Below are 24,364 nucleotides of genomic sequence, written 5' to 3' on the forward strand. Positions count from 1 at the left end.
CAACAAGAACAATATCAGAGCAGTGGAGAGACAAGGGAAAAATATTATGCTACTCTGTGTGAGAAGCCAGGGAAGAGACAGCAGGCCCTGAGGACAGTGTTACCCTGACCCAGCTGTGCCACCTGCCAGACACAAACAGTGCCCTCCTTCCCACAGCATTTCTCTTTTTAGCTCCCCTTCATGCTTTCATCATGTCCCTGCTGCCTGGACATTTCCTCCTGAGAGGTGCCTTTTCCCTGTCAGCACTCCCAGTCCCATCCCAACCTCTGTGCATTCACCCTGGTCCTACAGGAACCTGCCTGTCTGCAGGGCACTGCCTGGGGCATGTTCTGTCTGCAGGTGGGAAAGGGCAGGTCAGAACATCCCTGATGGGCCCAGAAAAGGTGATCATTGTGCTGTCCACAGCTGAGGCACTTCAGGAGGCTCCCAGAAAACTGACTGACTCAAAGTTACACATCAGCAGTCTCAGAAAATGTTCAAACATTGTGTTGAGGTTACTTGTGTATCTCTTCCAAGTCAGAAGATTGTCTGATTCTGTGATTGCAACTCTTATTGTTCTTCTTTCATTGTCGAACCATCTCACCCTTCTCCAAGTAAGAAAATTGAAAACATACTCAAGAAATTTTCCTATCATTACTGTAATCCCTGACTTACCATCTTCTTGGGAAGCATCCTCCAGACCCATCCCCAAACAGACCTGGAGCTGTGAGCATCCCTTACCCACACAGCTCCCTCTCAGCAACAGGACCCTGCCCTGCTCAGGGTTGCTCCTTCCACCCACAGCTTCTCCCCCAGTCCAGTGAGCAGCTCCCTAGGCTGGCTGAGAGCTGACCCTGGCAGGCAGCAGAGTCCCTGCCCCAGCACAGCACCCTGGGCTGCAGGACCCTGCTCTGCACCACAGCCCTGGGCACGCCTGGCTGCAGCCCCCGGCTCCACAGCTATTCCAAAGTGTCCACCAAAAGCCCCCTCCTCACACATCCCATCAGCTGGGGCTGTGCCAGCTTTAGGAGATGCCTCCAGGAGCTGCCCCTGCATTGCCCTGCACCCACAGACTCACCGTGTCCAGCACTGCAAAGATTTCTCCTCCAAGAGCTCTGAGTCATCCTCGCAATGCTGAGCCCCTTTAAGCTCTGTCTGTGCCCTGCTGGTGTCCCTGAGCTGCCCTGGCAGTGCCCTGAGCCCTGCTGGGCTGTGCACAGGAGCTGCTCCTGGGCAGAGCTGTCTCTCTGCAGCACTGCCCGCTTGCCAGGAGCTCCCTGTGTGCCAGGAGCCCGGCCCAGCTCAGCAGCACAGCAACAGCCCAGGGCATTTAATGGCCCTCTGGGGGGTTTGTGTTGTTTACATCAGACTCAGTCCATCAGAGTGAGTTCAAAAAACTTCTCAAGAAGTCAAAGTCATATTGAAACACTGAATTTTCTTGTAGTGCTAATGGGTCCCACTGAGGGGCAAACTGAGAGTGTCCCCAGACTATAGTTAGAGCAGAAAATGGAGGCAGTGATGACAGTTGTGGACAAGCAAAGGAAAGGTGGCTCTGATGGTGAGTTACGCTGAAAGTGTTCCATTAATCCAGAGGGCCAAGCCCTGACACCCAGCACCTGGGAAAGCAGATTCTGTTCCTCCCTCATTCCTCAGGACTCTTCCTGGGGCAGTGGGATGTGGGATGTGCAATGTCAAGGGCAGGAGGATGGGGTGGCACCTCCCAGGCTGCTGAGCAGGGACAAGGAGGCAATGAGGCCCCAGGGCTGCAAGGCTCACTTGTCTCCTCATGCCATCAGGGGCACACACAGCAGCCATGGCCAAAGGCCTGCACAAGTTGGCTCTCTTGGGGCCTTTCAGCTTCTGCACATCCCTGTCTCCTCTCCAGCCCAGGCTGTCCTACGGTGTCCATGCCCTGCCCCTTTCCCTGCAGGCTGTCGGCATCCCCCGGCTGCCCCACCTCGCTGGCCCCTTCCTGCACTGACATCTCTCCCTCCTCCCTGGCTCTGCCTTGGAGCACAAAGCCTTGGACTGATCCAGACTTCTTCTTGGTGATGCTTTGTATCAGAGCACTTGTCTTGGAGGGAAACTCCTTTCTGCGTATGTCCAGTATAGACCTTCCCAGATGCCCTTGGTGACATTATTTCTTTCTCATTCTATTTCTGACCACAAAAGTAAAAGCTCCACCATCTCTGACACCACCACTGGGACACTGCAGGACCTCATGGAATCAAGGGGTCACTGTGGAATCTCATGAATATAAGGGACCTTTGTCACAGTGCAGGGCCTTGTGGAGCACAAGGGACCACTGTGACACTGTGGAAACTCATGGAATGAATGGCCCTGTGTGACACTGCAGAGTCTTATTGATCCAAAGGGATCATTGTCAGTCTGCAGAACCTCATCAAATGAAGGGATCATCACGACCCTTCAGGGACTCAGAGATCCAAAGGAATCCTGGGACACTCTGAAAGCTCACAGGATAAAAGGAACCTTGGGACTGTGTGGAACCTCACGGGGTGATGGTGGAAATAGAAGACTTAGACAGAGTTTACTGGAGAAGCTGCCTCATTGAGCTGTGAGGGGCAGAAAGGACCCCTTGCTTTCTAAACTCCTTCTCAGAGAGGAGCCTAGTGTGACTGGATCCAATCTTAGCCTCAGATTTACTCTGCAGTGTAAATTACAGAGGTGTGATTGAATCACTTTTCCCCACAGGTTTTAACAATGGCAAATCAAATATACTTATGTAAAATGAATTATTTATTATGACAAATGAGCAGACAAAAGAACAGACAAGTGACAAGATGAAAGATCTTAATCATTTAGAATCATAGAATTGTTAAGGTTGGAAAAGACCTCTAAGATGATGGAGTCCAATCATTGACCTCACACTGACATCTTCCCCACTGATCCGTGTCCCCAAGTGTCACAGTTCAATGTTTTTTGAACACTTCCAGAGATGGTGACTGTAGGACACCAGGTTTGAGCTATGAGCTCATCCAAGGGGTTTTAGTTTAAAAAATATACAAGGCACCAAAAATATTCTCCCTCCAGGTATTTTAAAAGGTCCTTTAGTTCTTTTAATATCTTGAGAGGAACCACAAGGGAGAAAATCTACACCTTTTCTCAGGAGGTCAAATAACACACTTTTACTGGCAAATTTTAGAAAATGAGGGAGCTTGGCAAAAGTTTAAAGGGCAGCATTCAACCAGAACAGAGCATCCCACAGAGCACTGACTGAGCCCATGCTGAGCCATACAAGTCAGCAAAATCCAACCCATACGGTTTTATGTTACCCTAAAAATGAAGAAGGGAGATTTAAGAGAAGGTGATTAAAGAAAGAGAGAGAGAAAAAGACAGAATTAGAGCTACCACCCACAGTCCCATGCAAGTCCAGCTTCCACCTGTCCAGGTGGGAGGGTCTGACCATGCAATGGCCACAGGGTGTTCATTTTATTTGTTCTACTCCCTGTGGCCACCCCAACCCACATCCCCTAGGGGGGACTTCTGGCCCAGTGGCCACTGTGGGGCTCTGGGGAGGGTGAGGGGCAGTGCTCCTGGTGTGCCATAGCCAGTGTGGGGCTGGATTAGGAGTTCCAGAGGGTGTGGTGTGGGGCAGTGCTTTGGGGCAGTGCTCTGGGCAGTGCTACGGGGCAGTGCTATGGGGCAGGGCTATGGGACACTGCTATGGGGCAGTGCTGTGGGGCAGTGCTGTGGGGCAGTGTTACTTGGCAGTGCTGTGGGGCAGGGCTATGGGGCAGTGCTGTGGGGCAGTGCTGTGGGGCAGTGTTATTTGGCAGTGCTGTGGGGCAGTGCTATAGGGCAGTGCTCTGGGTCAGTGCTATGGGCCAGTGCTATAAGGCAGAGCTATAGGGCAGGGCTATAGGGCAGTGCTATGGGGCAGGGCTATGGGGCAGGGCTATGGGGCAGTGCTATAGGGCAGGGCTATGGGGCAGGACTATGGTGCAGTGCTTTGGGGCAGTGCTGTGGGGCAGTGCTATAGGGCAGAGCTATGGGGCAGTGCTATAGGGCAGTGCTATGGGGCAGTGCTATGGGGCAGGGCTATGGGGCAGTGCTATAGGGCAGTGCTATGGGGCAGTGCTGTGGGGCAGTGTTATTTGGCAGTGCTGTGGGGCAGGGCTATGGGGCAGTGCTATAGGGCAGAGCTATGGGGCAGTGATATGGGGCAGTACTATGGGGCACAGCTATGGGGCAGTACTATGGGGCACAGCTATGGGGCAGTGCTATGGGGCAGTACTCCCAGACTGTTTTTCCCTGACAGCTGCTCCAGGGCTGCCCAAGGAAGTTCCAAGGGGCTGGGTATGGAACAGGGCACTACCTCAGTTTTGGGATTTGGACGTTTCCCTTTAACCCCACAAACAGACTTGAGTTGGTCCAAGCCAATAATAAATATAATAATACATAATTAATATAATGATGAATTGTATTGATTCCATGAGGCTCCATAGTTTCACAATTCTTTCATGATTACTTCTGGATTCAAAGTGTCTCAGGATTCCTTTGAATCCATGAGGGCTTGGAGTGTCACAATGGCCCTTTAGATTCCATGAGATTCCACAGTGTCACAATAGACCATTTATATTCCAGAGTGTCACAATGGTTCCTTTGGCTCCATAAAGCCCTGCAGTGTCACAAAGGCTGTTTGATTCCAGGGGTCACTGCAGTGTCCAAGGGTTCCTTTGGTTCCATAAGGCCCTGTAGTTTCACAATGATCCCTTGAGTCCATGAGGTTCTGCAGTGTCACAAAGGCATCTGTGATTCCATGGGGCTCCACAGTGTCTCTAAGGCCTTTTGGTTCCATGACATTCCACAATGTCACAATTGCCTGATGATTCCATGAGGTGCCATATTTCCAATGATTCCTTTGATTCCATGATGCCCTGGAGTGTCATAGTGCATTCCATGAAGTTTTGCAGACTCCTATGGTCCCTTTGGTTCCTGAGGGAAGATTACTGAGGGTGAAATGAGGGGATTCCAGTTCTATTCACATCCCAAAAGAAGTTGTAGTGATACAGAAATTCCAGGGTAAAATGCAGCTGCTGCTCCCTGGATGGGACGTGGGGGCAGCTCCATGAGGATTCCTCACACAAGAGTCAACACCTGCCCAGGGGATGGAACGGAGGGTGGGGGGACTGGAGACTCCTCAGGGGGCTCTGTGGGAATCCCTGCAGGGAGGGGAACTCGAGGGGACTTTGCAGCTGATAAACTGCTCAGTCCCTGCCAGCCCAGGGGCAGAGGAGGAGATGTCCTGCTGCTGAGCCAACAGCTGTGGGGAGATCTCTGTCCTCAGGTGAACTTGGTTCATTAAAGCCTAATTGTAATATTAACACACACATCCAACCCCGAGTTACGCCCCTCCAAGGTACAACCACCAACCACTGGGCATTTTTTTGCCTCTGTCCCTAACAGCAAAGTGAGACAATTTCATGCAAACCATAAACAAAGGTATTTGTGTCTAAAATCACTCATGCTCCACCTAAACATAAAGAAATAGTATAAAAGTAACTCGAGAATGGAAGAAAAGAAAGGGAAGGGTTAATCATAACTGCAGGGCTGGACCTGTCTCTGCCCCACAGGGGCCTCTTGGGTAAGAACTGTGCTCTGCACACACTGAATACTTTAATTGGGATTAGAGCTGGTCTGGGTATTGCTGTAAATACATATTTACACTCATATTCTGTCACTGACAACCTTTGAACCTTAACCTGTCACAATTTTACATTCATAAAGAGTGTTATTCTGGGAAATGTCTCTGTGAGTCCTTCCTGGGCACTGCAGCTCCTGCAGCAGGAACACACTGGAATAAAGTGGGAAGACACACTGAGGGGTCTCCCTTGTGCTGTTGCCTCAGCCCCCTGGAAAGGGCAGTCGAATCCCCCTCCGATCCCGCAGGACTGTTGGGTGAAGGGTCCCCAGAATGGGACACTGACAGACTGGTGGGGCACGAGGGTCATGGATTTCCTGGGACCCTGATAGACAAATAAATCATGGAGGGTCAAGGAAATCTCAGTGGAGAAAGGGACACAAGAATGGGCTGTTTGTGTGCTCTGCCATGTCAGAAGATGCAGAGCTGCAGAGTCACCCAGACAATGTGGATCCTCCAGGAGATGATCTCAGACAGGGGCTCTCAGGCCTCTGTCACTTGCTGGTTGCTCTGGTTTGATGGTCACTGGTGGTTACACCCACCCACACCCACCAGTGTTCTGTGCACACACACCAGTCTCACCAGTGTCTGGGCCCCAAGGAACACAAGACCTGATGATTTGTGGCTCCCACTCCAGTGATTGGCACTTGGATCTCCCTCCATAGCCAGAGCACAGAGATCCCTTGACCCAGAAAGTTCTTGACAATGGAGAGATTGCGAAAACAGGACAGGCTGTGGGATCAGTTGCAGGGCAAGGCCAGAGAAAGACACTTAGCAATCACTTGCTTACACATAATTAGCTCTTCCATCATCTTTTTGTCTCTGTTTCCTTATGCTTGTTGCACCATGGACAACAGTGTTCCCCCCCATCCTTTCCAATCCAGTATTTTTTTTCCTAAATGTCCCATGGCAAGTCTTGCACAGTCCCCAAATGCACTTTCTGGTTGCCCATCATGACTCTCAGACTCTGAGACAGAAATGGCCAACCTCAGATCAGGGTCATTCTGGGAAGCTCTGCCATTGACCACTTGGAGAGCCTTTTATGCTGGGATGTTTTAAATCTCTATTAGTTCCTATGTAACCTTTTAGTTTTGAATGATTCCTCTAAAAACCTGAAAATTCATGTCCCTAAAATGGCAGTTCTTTCACATTTATAAAGTTTTGGGGATTAGGTCACATAAAAATGCTGACAAGGTGTCCGTAGGTGTTTGCAGCCCTGTGGAGAAGGAATTGGAGATACAGGAATGAAAGAATGATGAAACAGTTTGGGTTGAAAGAGACCTAAAAGAGCCTCCAGTACAACTTCCTGCCCATTAACGAGGGAATCCTTGCACCAGTTCAGGCTGCACAAAGTTCCTCACCTTGGACACCTCCAGGGATGAGGTTTCCACTTAGTGGGCAACCTGCTCCAGGTTCCTGCTCCCTTAATCAGAAAATATTTCTTCCTGACATCCAATGTAAATCTCCCCTTGCTGAGTTGCAGTTACTGTGCCTTGTTCTGCCAATACAACCTTTGGCAAAGTGTGTCAGTCTGTCTTTCCTGGACAAGGGGCACTGCATTTTCATGGCTAAACACCTTGGAGAGGGACCAGAGAGGGCCCATGAAGGCATTTGGAGGTCTCAAGCACATGACCAATATATAAGGACTGAAAGCCCTGGGCTCAGAGCTGTGGAGACTGAGTAGAGCACAGGAGAAGCCTGAGAGTGCTTGAAGTGCTCTCCCCTAGAGGTGGTGGAGCTTTTCTTTGTAGTGAGAAACAGCATGAGAAAGAAATAATGTCACCAAGGGCAGCTGGGGAGGTCCAGGCTGGACGTGAGGAGAAAGGAGAAAGGAATTTCCCTCCAAGAGCAGTGCAACACAACACCAAGAAGTCTGAATTAGCCCATGGCTTTATCTCTCAAGAAGAGCCAGGGAGGAGGGAGAGACATCAGTGCAGGAAAGTTCCAGAGTGACAATGAATCCATTGTATCAATAAGACTCTGCAGTGTCACACTGGGCCGTTCATTCCATGAGGTTCCACAGTGTCCCAGTGGTGGTGTCAGAGATGGTGGAGCTTTTCTTTTTGTAGTCAGTTATAGAATGAGAAAGAAATAATGTCACTAATGGCATCTGGGAAGGTCTATACTGGACATATGCAGAAAGGAGTTTCCCTCCAAGACAAGTGCTCTGATACAAAGCATCACCCAAAAGGAGTCTGGATCAGTCCATGGCTTTGTGTGCCAAGGCAGAGCCAGGGAGGAGGGAGAGATGTCAGTGCAGGAAGGGGCCAGCGAGGTGGGGCAGCCGGGGGATGCCGACAGCCTGCAGGGAAAGGGGCAGGGCATAGACACCGTAGGACAGCCTGGGCTGGAGAGGAGACAGGGATGTGCAGAAACTGAAAGGCCCCAAGAGAGCCAACTTGTGCAGGCCTTTGGCCATGGCTGCTGTGTGTGCCCCTGATGGCATGAGGAGACAAGTGAGCCTTGCAGCCCTGGGGCCTCATTGCCTCCTTGTCCCTGCTCAGCAGCCTGGGAGGTGCCACCCCTTGGCATTGCACATCCCACATGCCAGTGCCCCAGGAAGAGCCCTGAGGAATGAGGGAGGGAATGGATCTCCCTTCTCAGGGTCTGGAGATCAGGGCTTGGACCTTTGAATTCTGAAACACAACCAGTTTAACTCATTATGAGAGGCATCTTTGACTTGCTTGTCCGTAACTGTCATCACTGCCTCCAGTTTTCTGCTCTAACTGGAATCTGGGGACACTTTCTCAGTCCTGTTCCTCAGTGGGACCCATTAACACTACAAGAAACTTCAGTGTTTCAATGTGAATTTGAGTTCTTGAGAAGTTGTTTGAAGTTACTTTGATGGACTGAGTTTAATGTAAACAACATCAACCCCCCCGAGGGCCATTAAATGCCCTGGGCTGTTGCTGTGCTGCTGAGCTGGGCCAGGCTCCTGGCACACAGGGAGCTCCTGGCAAGCGGGCAGTGCTGCAGAGAGACAGCTCTGCCCAGGAGCAGCTCCTGTGCACAGCCCAGCAGGGCTCAGGGCACTGCCAGGGCAGCTCAGGGACACCAGCAGGGCACAGACAGAGCTTAAAGGGGCTCAGCATTGGGAGGATGATTCAGAGCTCATGGAGGAGAAATCTTTGCAGTGCTGGACACGGTGAGTCTGTGGGTGCAGGGCAATGCAGGGGCAGCTCCTGGAGGCATCTCCTAAAGCTGGAATAGCCCCAGCTGATGGGATGTGTGAGGAGGGGGCTGTTGGTGGGCACTTTGGAATAGCTGTGGAGCCAGGGGGTGCAGCCAGGTGTGCCCTGTGCTGTGGTGCAGAGCGGGTTCCTGCAGCCCAGGGTGCTGTGCTGGGGCAGGGACTCTGCTGCCTGCCAGGGTCAGCTCTCAGCCAGCCTGGGGAGCTGCTCACAGGGCTGGGGAGAAGGGCTGTGGGGAAGGAGCAAACTATGTTAGGGACGGGAAGGTCCTTCTGCTGTCAGAAGTGAGCTGCAGGGGCGAGGGCTCCTTACAGCTCCAGATCAATACAGAAAATTTCCCAGGGACATTTTCAGGAAATATAGCATGAGGGGGGATACCTTATAGGGGACACTCCTTTTCTTTCAGTACCATCTTCTGGATTGTCTAGGTATGAAATGAGACAGGAATTCATCTCTGAGCCCAGCAGAATACTCTGAACCCTGTAAGCTGTTGCTTTTACAGGTGAAGAAACCAGGGTCTATCACAAACCACCACAGAGTGGCTCGCAGGCAGCATCAGTGTTGCTTTTCCAGCCTCCTCAGGGTTGCTCTGACACTGGCATCAGAGCCTGCCCAGCCAGAGCTGCCCCTGGGCAGTGCCCTGTGCTGGGAGGGACCTGCAGGGCAGAGCTGAGCACCCAGGGCTGGGATGGGCTCTGGGAGCACTGCCAGAGCCCAGCCCTGGGCACAGGGAAGCAGCTGCTGGCAGGGACAGCTCCAGGCAGCAGAGCCCTGGGCAGGGAGTGGGGGAAAGTTCCCCCAAGGCACCCCTGGGGGAGGGGGCATTCAGGTCACTCTGGGGGCTCTTCCGTGCAGCTCTGCTGGACACTGTGTGCTGGGCCATGAAAATGAGGACTCCTCCAGTGGAAAAGAACCTTCATCCATTGTCTCTTCTAAGTCATGAGTGCAGAGATGGAACTTTTGCATTCAAGGAGGGTTCAATCTCATATCCCTTTTGAATGTCAGAGCTGTAATAAAAAATTTCCATGTCCCACTGCAGCAGAGGAACACTGAGTCCTTGGCAGCACATTTTGTAGTATTTGATACACTGATATTAGTTAAAAACAGATTGGCTTTGTCAGAGAGCTCTACCCTTAATACTCCCCATATTTTCCTTTTCTAAACAGAACCACTGCTAAGAAACAGCAAATGTCCAACAGCAGCTCCATCAGCCAGTTCCTCCTCCTGCCATTGGCAGACACGCGGCAGCTGCAGCTCCTGCACTTGTGGCTCTTCCTGGGCATCTCCCTGGCTGCCCTCCTGGGCAACGGCCTCATCATCAGCGCCGTAGCCTGCGACCACCACCTGCACACCCCCATGCACTTCTTCCTGCTCAACCTGTCCCTCACAGACCTGGGCTGCATCTGCACCACTGTCCCCAAAGCCATTCACAACTCCCTCTGGGACACCACAACCATTTCTTTTTCAGGGTGTGTCGCACAGGTCTTTTTCTTTCTGTTCTTTGTCACAGCCGATTTTTCCCTTCTCACCATCATGTGCTACGACCGCTACGTTGCCATCTGCAAACCCCTGCACTACGGGACCCTCCTGGGCAGCAGAGCTTGTGCCCACATGGCAGCAGCTGCCTGGGCCAGTGGCTTTCTCTACTCTCTGCTGCACACAGCAAATACATTTTCCCTGCCCCTGTGCAAGGGCAATGCCCTGAGCCAGTTCTTCTGTGAAATCTCTCAGATCCTCAAGCTCTCCTGCTCACACTCCAACCTCAGGGAACTTGGGCTTATTGTGGCTAGTTTTTTTTTATTACTGGGATGTTTCATTTTCATAGTTTTCTCCTATGTGCAGATCTTCGGGGCTGTGCTGAGGATCCCCTCTGAGCAGGGACGGCACAAAGCCTTTTCCACGTGCCTCCCTCACCTGGCCGTGGTCTCCCTGTTTCTCAGCACTGCCTCGTTTGCTTGCCTGAAGCCTCCCTCCATGTCCTCCCCATCCCTGGATCTGGTGGTGGCAGTTGTGTACTCAGTGGTGCCTCCAGCAGTGAATCCCCTCATCTACAGCCTGAGAAACCAGGAGCTCAAGGATGCTGTGAGGAAAATGATGACTGGGTGCTTTTCAGCAGTAAAGACACTGCCTGCTTTGCTCTGTCAGTGACACCCAGTGCATTTCATGAGTGACCATATCTGTCCACTTATATAATTTTCCTTTATTTCGCCTTCTAACTTTTCTGTTATCAAAAAAAAAAAGTAACTATTCATTTTATCCCAGTTAATTGCACCCCCAGTCTTTTGTGACCAAGGCCTGGGCATTGCATCAGAGCGGCCATTCCCCACCCTGGATCCTCCTGCCCTGGGCTGGGGGTGCACAGGGGGCTGTGGGATCATCTGTGGGGCAGTGGGGAACAAAGGGGCCATGGAATCTCTGCCAGGGGGTTAAAGCAAGGCCAGGCACAGACAAGGAATTCCTGGGCATGGCACGTGGGACTATGGCAAGGGTAAAGCTCCCCTGGGAGTTGGTGGCTGCAGGAAAAGTCAGGAGCCAAAAGAGCCTCTGTGACTGTGCTGGAGACCAAGGCTGAAGGAGGGAAATGCAGGGCTGCTGTGGGATGGGGAGGGGGATTTAATTCCAGCAGACACTGCTGTGGGGCTGAGGGACTCCATGGCTTCTCTGCCTGAGTCTTTACTGCAAAGGTCTCTCAGGCCTCTGTGCTCAGGGAAAGCTTCAGGGAGGAGGAGAGCCCGTCTTGGCAGGAACCTCCTGCAATGGCAGAGGGACACATGGCAGTGTGTGCCCCTGCAGGGCACTGCCCTGGCCATGGCACAGGCTGGGAGCTGCCTGGCTGGGAGCAGCCCTGTCAGGCAGCTGTGGGTGGGCAGGAGCTGGGCAGGAGGCAGCCGTGTGCCCTGGCAGCAAGGGAGGCCAGGAGCACCCTGGGCTGTGGGACCAGCACAGCAAGGACGTGGCTTATCCTGGTTGCTGTGGCTGAGGAAAGCTGCACAATGAGCTGTGGAGGTTTTAAATTGTATCCTGTTTAATTTTTTACTGTGAGCAATGAAGGGAATCTTTCTGTGCCTCTAAGTGTCACCATTTCCTGATCCCCTAAAGAGCACAAACCTGATGAGTTGTGGTTCCCACTCCAGTCACACTTGGATCTCGCTCCATACCCAGAGTATGAAGCTCCCTTGTCCCACACAGTCCTTGGAAATGAAGGTATTAAGGACACAGGACAGGCTGTGGGATCAGATGCAGGGCATGGCCAGGGATTTGGGGTGGTTGTTACCCCAGAGCAGGACCCAGCACTTGGCCTTGTTGAACCTCATCCAGTTGGCCTGGGCCCATCGATCCAGCCTGTCCAGACCCCTCTGCAGAGCCTTCCTGCCCTCCAGCAGTAAGCAATCCCACCTTACCTGTTGTCATCTGAACAAATGCTGCAGAACATGCCCAATAAAGTTACTGTAACCCCAAAATATTTGGATTAGTGGAGATTTAGCTCTGCACAACCAAGTAATTCATTCACTTTCTCTCTTTTCCTCCTGCTCTGGATCAAGGGAACTTCTGACTTCAGTGTGTGACTCACTTTGTGCAAAGAGCAAAATGGACAGAATTGGGGTAGGGAGCGCTTGGAGGGACCTTTAGATCTGTGCCTGACACATAACATGTTTTCCATTGGTCTAAAATTGCCTGCTGTGAAAAGTGGACGTCAGTAATGTGAACTTAAAATACAGCAGAGGAATTTCTTCTATTTTTGAGCTGTGCCTTCCTTTGGTTTTGTTTGCTGACAATACATGAACATCCCTGTGTGTCTCCTGCAGCTCTTTCTCCAAGTACAGCAGGTGGGAGTTGGTGCCCAGGAACTGAAACCTGCAGGCCCAGCCTTTGGTGGAGGAAGCTCAGATTCCACAAGGCTGCTTTGAGTGCCAGGGGTGTGATGAGGGAAATGGTGGGGTGGGGATTAGGGATAAAGTCTGATGGATTGTCAGACAAAAAGGGTCTTGATTTTCATATCTATTCACACTGAAATAGGAGATGCTCTGGGTCAATATCAATAGGGAATTGCTGATAAAAATGTATAAACAGGCAAAAATAAACAGGCCACAAAAAAGACATATTTTTGCTGTGTGTTTTTTTTTTAAAGTATAAGATATTCACTTTGAATGCATTTCTGAGACCTCTGTAATTGAACACAGAAGATTTGAAAATGTAAAAGTAAATTATTCCCAGGGGTTTGATTTGTTAAAATGCCATCAGTGAAAAGAGAACATGAAGGGAATGAGCAGACAAGGAGACCATCCCTGGTGCTTGGGAACAATATCAATTAGGGTTTGCTGCTCTCAGTGTATAAACAGGAAAAAGGAAATTGGACAAAAAGTTATATTTCTTCATTTTTTTGTCACTGTAGTACACTGACTTTGAATACACTTCTGGTATCTGTCTAAGGAAGCATAAAAGAATTGAAGACTTAAATTATTCCCAAAGGCTTGTCTTGTTAGGATGTTTTGAATGTTAATGAGCACTCTGGCACTGAATTCCTGAACTGAAGATTTGAAAACTGAAAAAAACCTCTAAAAAAGCAAAATTCATCATCAAACCTTCAAGTTCCTGAGAGTGTCAGCAAGCCCCACTGAGGTCATGACTGAAAAGAGACCCCGGAGGGAATGAGCAGACAAAAAGACCCTCCCTGGGGCTGGGGAAGCAGCAACTCAGAGTCACTGGTTACAGGTGGAAAAGGGACTGTGGAATGTGGCTATGAAAGTGCCTGATGGACTTTGCCAAGCAGGACAGCCAAGCCCTGCCACCCATCTCTGGCTCCTCACAGGATGCTCCTGGAGCAGAGTGATGTGGGGTGTGGAATGGGGAGTGCAGGAGAGCAGTAGGACACCTCCACAGCTCTATGGAGTGGGTGAGGAGGTGACAAGTCCTGGGGTTGTAAGGAACTGGTGTCTTCTCATAGGCTGTCAAGAGCCAGGAAACTGCCCTGTTGCAGAAAAGCACAGTGAAGAGCCAAAGTGTGTGAGAGCAGGAGAGGGCACAGCAGTGTCCCTTCCACAGCCAGGCCTCCAGGGACACACCTGAAGGAGCAGCAGAGCAGGGTCTGGGCTTTGTCTTTGTTTCCTGGACACCCTGGGCAAGGGGCCCCAGGGCAATTGTCACAGATCACCCCCTGCAAACACCATTCCCAGCCCTGGCCTCTCACCCACCACTGACAGGTTGTTTGTCCCTCCATGAGGACACCAAATGAGCAGCTCACAAGGCCATGCTGCAATTGTACAGAGGAGACTTCAGCATGCACAGTGTGTATGTGGGGGAGATGAACCCAAGAGAACACAAACACCATCAGCTAATCCTGGAGGTGCTGGGAAGGGCTGTGGGACACACAGTGTCTCGAGGTCACTTCACTCTGGGCCCCACATCCCCTGGAAAACCCCCAGGATGCAGCACTGGGATGTGCTTCTGAGCACAGAGCTCCCCCTGTGTCCATCCCTCAGGCCGTGGGGCATCTCAGAGAGGGGCAGAGCAGGTGACACCCCACAGGGCTGAGGTGCCTCCAGCCCCCAGCAGTGGCAGTGAGAGCCCAAGGAGAGACTGTGACTCCTGCAATGATCTCCCCATGGGTGTAAAAGGGAAAGACTCTCTGATCACCCCTGGGTGCATGAGAATCCCACAATCCCAGTTCAGAGGTGGATGCCTTGCTGGACCTTGACATTTCTGTGAGTGACTCCAGGAACAAACTCCACTGGCCCAGTGAGATCCATCTCAGTGGTCTTGGACAGTTCACTGCAAGTGCTCCTGAACTGCTGCATCACCCTTGCCTGGGATTCTGGGCTGTGCTCTCAAAAGGGCCAGAGCAATCTGAGAGGTTCTGGGGTCCTTGGAAAAGGCAGATGCCAAGCCCATCTTTAAGAAGAGCAAAATGAGAATAGGGAGAATTACAGGCTGCCCATCAAGCTGCTCTATCACTGCCCTTCCCAGATGGACAGGGGAGAGAGAATAAGGTGGAAAATGACTGGTGGGTTGGGATAAGGCACTTTACTAAATCAAAAGCCAAAGTTTGCACAAAAACAAAGAGGAAAATAACCAGGTTTATTCTCTACTTCCCATCATCAGTGATGTCTGGCCATGTCCCAGCAAGCCAGGCTTCGGCACACGGAGCAGCTGCTCAGCAGGCAAATATTGTAAACAATGAATGCCCCTCTTCCTCCTCCTGTCCTCATCTTTTATATCTGAGCTGACATCCCATGGACTGGAATATCCCTCTGGTCACTCTGGCTCAGCTGGCCTGGCTGTTTCCCTTCCCAGGATCTTGCCCTCAGTTCGGGAAGGAACGTTGCAGTGCTGGGGCTGTGCCAGCCCTGCTCAGCAGTAGCCAAAACATTGGTGTGTTCTCAGCACCTTTCCAGCTCCCAACACAAAGCACAGCACTGGGAGGGCTGCTGTGGGGAAATGAGCTCCAGCTCAGCCAGACCCAAAAGATTTCCAGTGTTCGGTGCTGTCCCAGGATTGCTTTAGTTCTGTGTGGCCCTGCAGTGTCCAGGTGGCATCCTGGTTCCCTGAGGTTCCACAGTGTGACAATGACCCCTTGATTCTATGAAGTTAAAAACTGTCTCAAGACCCCTTTGGTTCCAAGCGGCCCCACATGTCACAATGAACCCTTTGGTTCCGTGAGCTCTGCAGTGTCCCAGGATACATTTGGTTCCTTCAGGCCCTGCAGTGTCCCAATGGCCCCTTGTTTCCATGAGTTTCCACAGTGTCCCAGGGTCCCTTTTGTTCCATGGGGCCCTGAAAGGTCAGAATTGCCCCTTGGTTCCATAAATTTCTGTAGTGTTACAATTGCACGATGATTCCATCAGATTCCAAAATATTCCAGGATTCCTTTGAATCCATGAGGCCCTGCGGTGTCATCATGGCCCCTTGATTCCATGAATTTCTGCAGTGTCCCAGGGTTCCTTGCAGTCCATGAGGCCCTGTAGTGTCACAATGATCCCTGGATTCCATGAGGCTCCACAGGGTCACAATGGGCTTCTGTTTCCTTGAGGTCCTGCAGGGTCACAATGGACCTTTGATTCCATGAGGTTCCCAAGTGTCAGAATGGCCCCTTGGTTCCAAGGCTTTCCACAGTGTCCCAGGGTCCCTTTGGTTCCTGAGAGAAGATTGCCGGGGATAAAATTAGGAGTATCAAGTTATATTCACATCCCAACAGAAGTTGCAATGGTACACAAATTATAGGTAAAGGTCCATCATGAGTGTTTGCACAGTCAGTGTTTCAACACTCTCAGCATTATCTGAACCTGATTTTACCTCACCAAAATCATAGAATCATAGAATAGATTGGGTTGGAAAAGCCTTCCGAGATCACCAAGTCCAACCCTTGGTCCAACTCCAGTCCCTTTACCAGATCATGGCACTCAGGGGCACGGCCAATCTGCATTTAAAACCTCCAGGGATGTGGAATCCACCCCCTCTCTGGGCAGCCCATTCCAATGCCTGAGCACTCTCTCTGCAAATAATTTTTTTCTGCTCTCCAACTTCAATTTCCCCTGGCAGAGCTTGAGCCCACCGTGCCCCCTTGTCCTATTGCTGAGTGCCTGGGAGAAGAGACCAACCCCCACATGTCCAGAACTTCCCTTCAGGAAGTTCTAGACAGCGGTAAGATCGCCCCTCAGCCTCCTCCAGGCTAAACACCCCCAGCTCCCTCAGCCTCTCCCCACAGCACTTGTGCTCCAGTCCCTTCTCCAGTCTCGTTGTTCTTCTCTGGCCCCACTCCAGCCCCTGAATATCGTTCCTGGACTGAGGGGCCCAGAACTGAACACAACACTCAAGGTCTGGCCTCCCCAACGCAGAGTCCAGGGTAAGGGTCACTGCCCTGGGCCTGCCGGCCACGCTAGTTTTTATCCAGCATAGGATCCCACTGGCCGTCTTGGCCACCTGGGCACATTGTTGGCTCATGTTGAACTTCCTGTCAGTCAGTCCCCCCAGGTCCCTCTGCCTGGCTGCTCTCCAGCCACTCTGTGCCCAGCCTGGAGCGCTGCAGGGGGTTGATGTGGCCAAAGTGCACAAATCTTTCCTCTCTGTTGGCCAAGCCCCCCTTCCCTGCCCCAAATATCCCATCCCTTTTGTCCCAGTTCCTCCTGACCTCCCCAAATCCTTCAGCTGGATGGGCTCAGCTTTGTGACACCCTTCACGACCCCTGAGCATCTGCCTGCCCAGCTTGGCCAGTCAGTTCTGGGAACACACCTGACAGCCCAGCCCCCAAGGGGACAGGATGTTCTGCTGTGCTGGAGAGGACCCTCCTCAGCCTGGCCAGCAGTGCTGCAGGGGGGGATTCCCTGCCCCTCCCCAGCTGGTCCTTCCTGCCCAGCAGCTCCTGTTCCAGAAGGGCTCATAGACACTCTGGGGGACTTTTCATACTTGGGTCCTTGAGGTGCCCTGGGGCATCTCTGGGGCAGTGGCCAACTCTGTGACTGCTCTGGGAAGTCATGGCCTGAAGCCAGGAGTGTGGGTTTTAGGAGGTAGTTAAAACCTCTGCAGACAAGAAATCCTGGTAATTCTTGAAGACTTCCTTGCCTGTCATTATGATGTGCTGTTTACTTTTAATTTCAAGGGTTTTTTCATAATTTTCTTTTTACTGACAACACCACACACCTGTTCTATTAATCTGATTCACTCCCTGTTTATGTGAAAATATTTGTGCAGCTATTTATCAGAGTACATTTCCTACCAGTGTTTTGAATGCAGAAACATTACTCAGAGGAGCTACTGAACTTCTCTGGGATGGTTTCATATCCCTAATTTTGCCTCTTCTCTTCTTCCTCTCCCAATTTGCCTTCCAAGATCTCTCCAAGCTGTGTGTGCCTGGGAATGTTTTCACAGTCCTGAGCTCTGGGCCATGTCAAAGGGGACAAATGCACCTTCTGGAGAACACTGTCACTCCTGCTCACAGAGCCTCTCTGACTGCACAGGGGAGATTCCCCCAGGCTGTTTCCTGGTGTGGGAAGAAAGGGACATAAAGGCAGAGTAGAGGGATGGAGGAGACATGGACATTTGCAATGGGCATGCTCAAGGATGGTGAGATGAATGTCCCTGGGACAGGGAGGTTGTTCCTGCAGTCACACCCAGAAATGTCAGGGCTCTGACAGGTGCCCACACCTGAGCTGGGCTCATGCCCTGCTCACACCCCCAGGACTGCTCAGAGACACGAGTCCTTCCCTTGCACACACACAGAGAGTTCCTGGCAGCAGGTGCAGTGTCTCCCTGGGCTCCTGCTGCCACTGCCCGGGGCTGGAGGCACCTCAGCCCTGCAGAGCCCCCACCCTGCACACTCACGAACTTCACCTGAACACTGGAATTTTCCTCTCCCTGGCCCTTCCCAGTCCAGCCCCTCCTTGGGGCCCCCATCTCCCTGCTCGTGCTCCATCCCAGAAAAGCAGCACAGTCATGTCTGGCTCTGCAGAAAGAAATGGAGGTAATGGAGGTGAGGGACAGTGACTCTGTGTCTGGATAACTCAGGATATCATCAGCCCAGGCATCTCCTGCCTCACTCTGCAGCCCCACTCTCCAGGACAGCAGGAGAGAATTGGCCCTGTGGCTCCTCTGGCAGGGGCCATGGTGGGGCTCTGCTGGGCTGTGCTGGTCAGGCTGGGAGGCAGAGCCAGCTGATGGTGGTCCCTGCCACTGACCCCCTGGCACACAAGCTCTTGTGTGGCCATGGAGGGTGCTCAGAGGGGCCCTGCCTTGTTCCAGTGCTGGGAGGTGGGTTTGGGGGCTATGCTGGATCTGTACTATGAGTGTCCAAGAAGAATAAATGAATCACTTAGAAGACTCCTTTCCCTGTACCTGCTGTGTCCCATGAGTTTGCAGAGCTGTTGTTTGTCAGTTCACACTCAGATCTAGAATATTATCTCTGGGTGACTACATCCTGAACAGGCCTGGGCTCATTGGACTCTATTCACTGCTGATTGCCTGGCACCTGCTGGCACATCCCCTGTGTTTTCATGGCAGTTCCCAAGTCTCTTAAGAAAACATTCACCTGCCATCAGCCCTGTGAGAAACTGTAGAGCCCCAGAAAGGTAAATCAGAAACCATTCACCATCTACATGGGCTCTGGCCACCAACAAGCAAAACCTGAACCAGACCTGAGGCCTTGGAAGGCCACACTGGGACCCTGATCTCATCCCACTGAGCCCCTGGAGAACAAGCTAAAGAAGGAACGTCTTTAGAGTCTATTCCTTGAGCATGTTCCTGAGACTGATTTGCAAGAAGCCCAAAGCCTTCCTGCCCTGCCCTCAGGAGATGCCCTTTCCTGATGGAGCTGCTGTTGTGCAGCCCACCTGTGTCCCAGCTGTCCCTATGGCCTGTCCCTGCCTGTGATCCCAGGATGGACATGCAGCAGGATGTGACCAACTTGTCAGAGTACTCAGGCCTTACAGCAATAACAGGGCTGGGAAGGAAAGTGTGAAAGTAGAAACAGCAGCTCTGAAAAGACCAAGCACTGCTGCTCACTGGCAGTGCTGCTGTGCTGGGACGCTTTTCCCCCTCCCCTCTGCCAACAGGCACTGTCCTGCAGTGACCTTTAAGAACCTCTGTGAATAAGAATCAAAATAGTTACAACAGAGTCACTTCTTTTGTTTAATTTTTTAGACAGTCTCTGGGTCAAAATCAGTAGTGAGAAAAAAGATTAGAAGGGAATTTATTATCAAATTTCAGTGGGCACAATATTGTGACAAGATGAACCAAATGACCTCTGCCAAAACCTGAGAAGGAAGGATGGGCCTGTCAGGAGTTCCATTCTGAAGGCTATGCAGAAGACAACTGGAAGTTTGAAGCTTCTCAAGACCATCCAGTAATCAAATTCTGCACAGCACCCTTGAGTTCCTTGTTCCTCAGGCTGTAGATGAGGGGGTTCAGTGTTGGAGGAACTACTGAGTACAGAACTGCCACCACCACATCCAGGGATGGGGAGGAGATAGAGGGAGGTTTCAGGTAGGCAAACACACCAGTGCTGATAAACAGGGAGACCACGGCCAGGTGAGGGAGGCACGTGGAAAAGGCTTTGTGCCGTCCCTGCTCAGAGGGGATCCTCAGCACAGCCCTGAAGATCTGCACATAGGAGAAAACTATGAAAATGAAACAACCAAAAGCTAAACAGACACTAACCACAATAATCCCAAGTTCCCTGAGGTAGGAGTGTGAGCAGGAGAGCTTGAGGATCTGAGGGATTTCACAGAAGAACTGGCCCAGGGCATTGCCCTTGCACAGGGGCAGGGAAAATGTATTGGCTGTGTGCAGCAGAGCATTGAGAAAGCCACTGGCCCAGGCAGCTGCTGCCATGTGGGCACAAGCTCTGCTGCCCAGGAGGGTCCCGTAGTGCAGGGGTTTGCAGATGGCAACGTAGCGGTCGTAGCACATGATGGTGAGGATACAATACTCTGTTGAGATGAAGAAGACAAAGAAAAAGAGCTGTGCAGCACATCCCATGTAGGAGATGGTTGTGGTGTCCCAGAGGGAGTTGTGAATGGCTTTGGGGACAGTGGTGCAGATGGAGCCCAGGTCTGTGAGGGACAGGTTGAGCAGGAAGAAGTGCATGGGGGTGTGCAGGTGGTGGTCGCAGGCTACGGCGCTGATGATGAGGCCGTTGCCCAGGAGGGCAGCCAGGGAGATGCCCAGGAAGAGCCACAAGTGCAGGAGCTGCAGCTGCCGCGTGTCTGCCAATGGCAGGAGGAGGAACTGGCTGATGGAGCTGCTGTTGGACATTTGCTGCTTCTGTACATCGGGACCTGTACAAGTAGGAACGACAACTTAGATTTGAATTCACAGTGAAAATTCAAAGCCCTTTCTCACCCAGCCATCCTTGCCACTCAATGTGTCTGCCTTTTCCGTGTCTGCCTTTTCCATGTCTAGGAGACCTTCCTTCACCTTGGTTGCTGTATCCCTGATTTCTGCTGGTCAAGGATTCTGTGAGGAGCTGGACCTCAGCCTGCAGCACAGTGCGGAGTCAGCCCTGCTCCCCACAGGCAGTGTATGGGAATAGGGAGGAGAAGAGCCAGTCCTGAGAGATGAACTTAGACAAGGAATGTGCTCCTAAGGCAGTGGATCTTGTCAGCAACAGCCATGCCAGCATGAAGAAACAGGGATGTTAGAAGGCAGAATGAGAGATGTTTCTGCACTCAGGGAGAACAGTGAGCCCTGTGAGGCAGGAGGATTGTCTGAGGCTCAGTGTGGAGTGAGGGGAGCTGGTCTGTCCCTCTGTCCTGTTCCCAGCTGGCCTGGGCACACACCTTTCTGAGATCCAGTGCAGTTACACTCCTGTGTTACCCTGGAAAGACACTGCTGAGAGCAAGGCCATCCCAGGCAGAGAAATTTCCTCCCCATTTTTATAAAGTCTGGACAAATCGACTTGTTCCCAGCCTCCCAGAGCTCCACGGGGCAGAAGGAGCTTGGACACCTCATTGCTGTGCTCAAACCTGCACAGGAGGAGCCACAGGGGCTGGTACTGACTCTGCAGCTAAAACTGCCATTCCCAGAGAGCCTGCCAGCAATAGCAGGAGCACCTGAGCAAGGCAAGGAGAGAGACAGATGAGCCCTAAAGTGAAGTCCTTCCCTTCCCAGCCCTGCACAGCCCCTCCCAGACAGCACCAGTGCAGGACAGTCCCCTCAGGGCCTGGTCAGCAGGAAATGGGCACTTTGTAGGAGAGATGCCCTTCATCCCCTTGTGCTGCTCTGCTGGCCCAGCAGGTGCCTGAGGGCCGAGAGCCCCCGGGCTGAGGCTGTGCTGGCTGGATGGGGACACAGGAGCTGTGCTGCTCAGGACAAGTGTCTGCACTGCAGGGCACGGCTGAGAGGTGCCACATGAGCCCTGCAGCAGGGCTGCCCTCAGCATTCCCTCCCTCCCTGCCCTTGTCTCTGCTGCCTGGAGCTGTCCCCGGTGCCTTGGTCCTGTTCCTCAGTCCTTCTCTGCCAGTGTTGCCAGAGCCGAGCCCAGCCCCTGAGCGCACAGCTCTGCCCTGCAGCCACTCCGAGTGTGCAGGAATTAAAGAACAGCTCACCCAAGCCTGGGGACAATGGGAAGGGGACCCTGACTGGATCTGCAGGCTCGTGGGGGCTGAAGGCAATTGCTGAGGTTCCCAGAAAACATCAGTCTGATGGTGTAAGAGTCTCAGCCCCTGCTCTAATCTGCCCAGCTGGGATTCCATTCCCACCAAACTGAGGCAGGAAAAGTGGAAGCACAGATTCAGGAAAGCAAAACTCAGGCAGGAAACTCCTGTCCTGAATGTGCTCATAAAAAGTCCTCTCAGAAATGGACTGGACATCTACTAGAGCTGTGAGACCTGAAACATATAAAATACTCTCAAAAGCACCGGGACCCAGCTCCACCATTACTTCCTCCTTCCACCCACAGCTTCTCCTCATTGCACTGTGTGTATCTCCCCGGGCAGGGCAAGAGCTGATGCTTGAGGCAAAGAGTCCCTTGCCTGGCACATAAAATCCTGGGCAGCAGGACCCTGCTCTGCAGGACAGCCCTGGGCACCCCTGGCTGCACCCCCACCCTCACACTCCACAGCCAGCCCTGCCAGAAGGAGCCACCCTGCCCTGTCCCTCTGATGGTGCCACAAGGAAGCCCTGCCCTGGAACTCATCCTCCTCCTCTGTAACACAAAAACTGTCAGAGTCCTCCTGACAGATGCCCAAAGCTCTAGGATGGGCCAGCTTTAGGAAAATCTTCCAGGAACAAAAGAGACATTGCCTTGCATCCACATACTTACCAAGTACAGGCAGTGAATGTCTCTCCTCACTCTGCCTCACTCCTCTCCTCTCAGTGCCTGCAGGCAGTGCCCCAGCCCTGCTGGGCTGTGCAGAGGAGCTGCTCCCCAGCAGAGCTGTCTCTTTGAAGCTCTTCTCGGTTGCCAGGAGCTCCCTCTGTGCCAGGAGCCCAGCCCAGCTCAGCAACACAGCAACAGCCCAGGGCAGAACTTTGCCCTCTCAGCCTCCCTCCAGGTGTCCCTGGGGCTCCAGGGGAACCTGCTGTAGAACAGGCTAAAGGAAGCAAAGATGTTCCCTCCCTCAGCTGGGAGAGACATTTCTCCTGTGCTGTCATTTCTCCCACTAGACTGAGTGAGATCCAAGAATCACCTTGTCATTGACTATCTTTAGTCAGAACATCAGACAGGGATGGGCAATTAGCCCAACTACTGATGAGGGAAGGGATCCAACCCCCATTCATGACTGCAGTCCTTAGCTTTCTCACACACACACAACCTCACAGGAGGCAGGATTGCTCCTGCCTCAGGTCAGGTGTGCACACAACACTCACTTGCCTGGGTGCCCCTGTTTCAGCTCCTGTGGGAATGGCTGGAGATGTTAAGGTGCAAAGACCTGGTGACACTTGAGGTGCCGGGGTGGTCTAAGACACCTGGAGCTCCCTGCAAGCCTCAGCTGAGCAGTGCTGGGAGACAGGGCAGCACCTGTGGCAGGTTCTTGGAGGCTGGTGGAGAATCTCTTTGGTCAGTTGAGATGAGATCAGGTGCCCACCCTTTGAGCAGTAGAAATTGTTATGTTCTGGTCAGCCTTTTTCTGTACTTGATCTCTCCATAGGGAGAGCCAGGTTGATCTCTGTCTTTTCCATCAACAGGTTGATCAGATCTCTTTGACTATAATGGCAGTGGTGTCATGGACATCCTCACATGACCCAATCAAACCCAGAGCAGTTCCTCTATTTAACTCCAAACACAGCCCTAGAGTGGTACCTGAGGTTCCCAGGCTCTCACACACAGACATAGGTGGGTTCAGGGACACCACTGGTCCCGTATAGGAAAGACATCCCCATTCAGAGAGAATGACCACTTGAATCCATGAGATTCCACAGTCTCCAAGTGTTCATTTGGTTCTATGAGGCTTCAGTGTCACAATGGCCCCTTGGTTCTATGAGATACTGAAATGTCTCACGGTTTCTTTGGTTTCATGAGGCCCTGACATGCCACAGGTGCCCCTCAATTCCATGAAGCTCCTCAGTGCCGTGGTGGACCCTTTATACCAGGAGGTTTCACAGTTTCCCAGGTTTTCTTTGCATTCATTGAGCTCTACAGTGTCCCAGTGGCCCTTTCATTCCATGAGGTTCCACTTTGTCCCAAGGTTCCTTTGCTTCCATGAGCCACTGCATTGTCACAATGTCCCCTTGATTCCACAAGGCCCTGCAGTATATTAATGCCCCCTTTATTCCTTACTCCTTCAGTTCCATGAGGCTCTGCAGTGTCAAAATGGCCCTTTGATTCTATGGTGGTACCAAGTGTCACAAGACTAAGGTCTCTGGGGACCTGCAGTGTCCCAATGACCCCTTGATTTTCAGAGGTTCCACGGTGTCCCTGGGCCCATTTGTTTCCAGGAGGTTCCAGACTGTCACAATGCCTCATTGATTCCCACCAGTTCCACAGTGTTGCAGAGTTCCTGTGGTTCAAAGAGGCCCCACATGTCTGTATGGCCACTTGATTCCATGAATTTCCACAGTTTCAGAGTTTTCCTTTGGTTTCATGAGGCACTGCAGTGTCACA

At 52.0% G+C, this 24,364-nt stretch overlaps 3 protein-coding genes across 3 annotated transcripts in view; 1 reads left to right on the forward strand and 2 right to left on the reverse strand.

Annotated features, from left to right (window-relative positions):
* LOC139673810 (zinc finger protein 850-like) overlaps nucleotides 1–24,364 on the reverse strand; it is a 1,066,517-nt gene that overhangs the window by 295,346 nt on the left and 746,807 nt on the right. The window lies entirely within an intron of this gene.
* On the forward strand, nucleotides 10,021–10,980 carry LOC139674280 (olfactory receptor 14C36-like). The gene has a single exon (XM_071560470.1). It carries the CDS (start codon nucleotides 10,021–10,023, stop codon nucleotides 10,978–10,980), a length of 960 nt encoding a protein of 319 aa, XP_071416571.1.
* On the reverse strand, nucleotides 19,651–20,574 carry LOC139674281 (olfactory receptor 14J1-like). Its single transcript, XM_071560471.1, has one exon. It carries the CDS (start codon nucleotides 20,572–20,574, stop codon nucleotides 19,651–19,653), a length of 924 nt encoding a protein of 307 aa, XP_071416572.1.

The sequence above is a fragment of the Pithys albifrons genome, chromosome 7 (genome assembly GCF_047495875.1).
Source record: "Pithys albifrons albifrons isolate INPA30051 chromosome 7, PitAlb_v1, whole genome shotgun sequence".
Taxonomy (NCBI): Eukaryota; Metazoa; Chordata; class Aves; order Passeriformes; family Thamnophilidae; genus Pithys; species Pithys albifrons.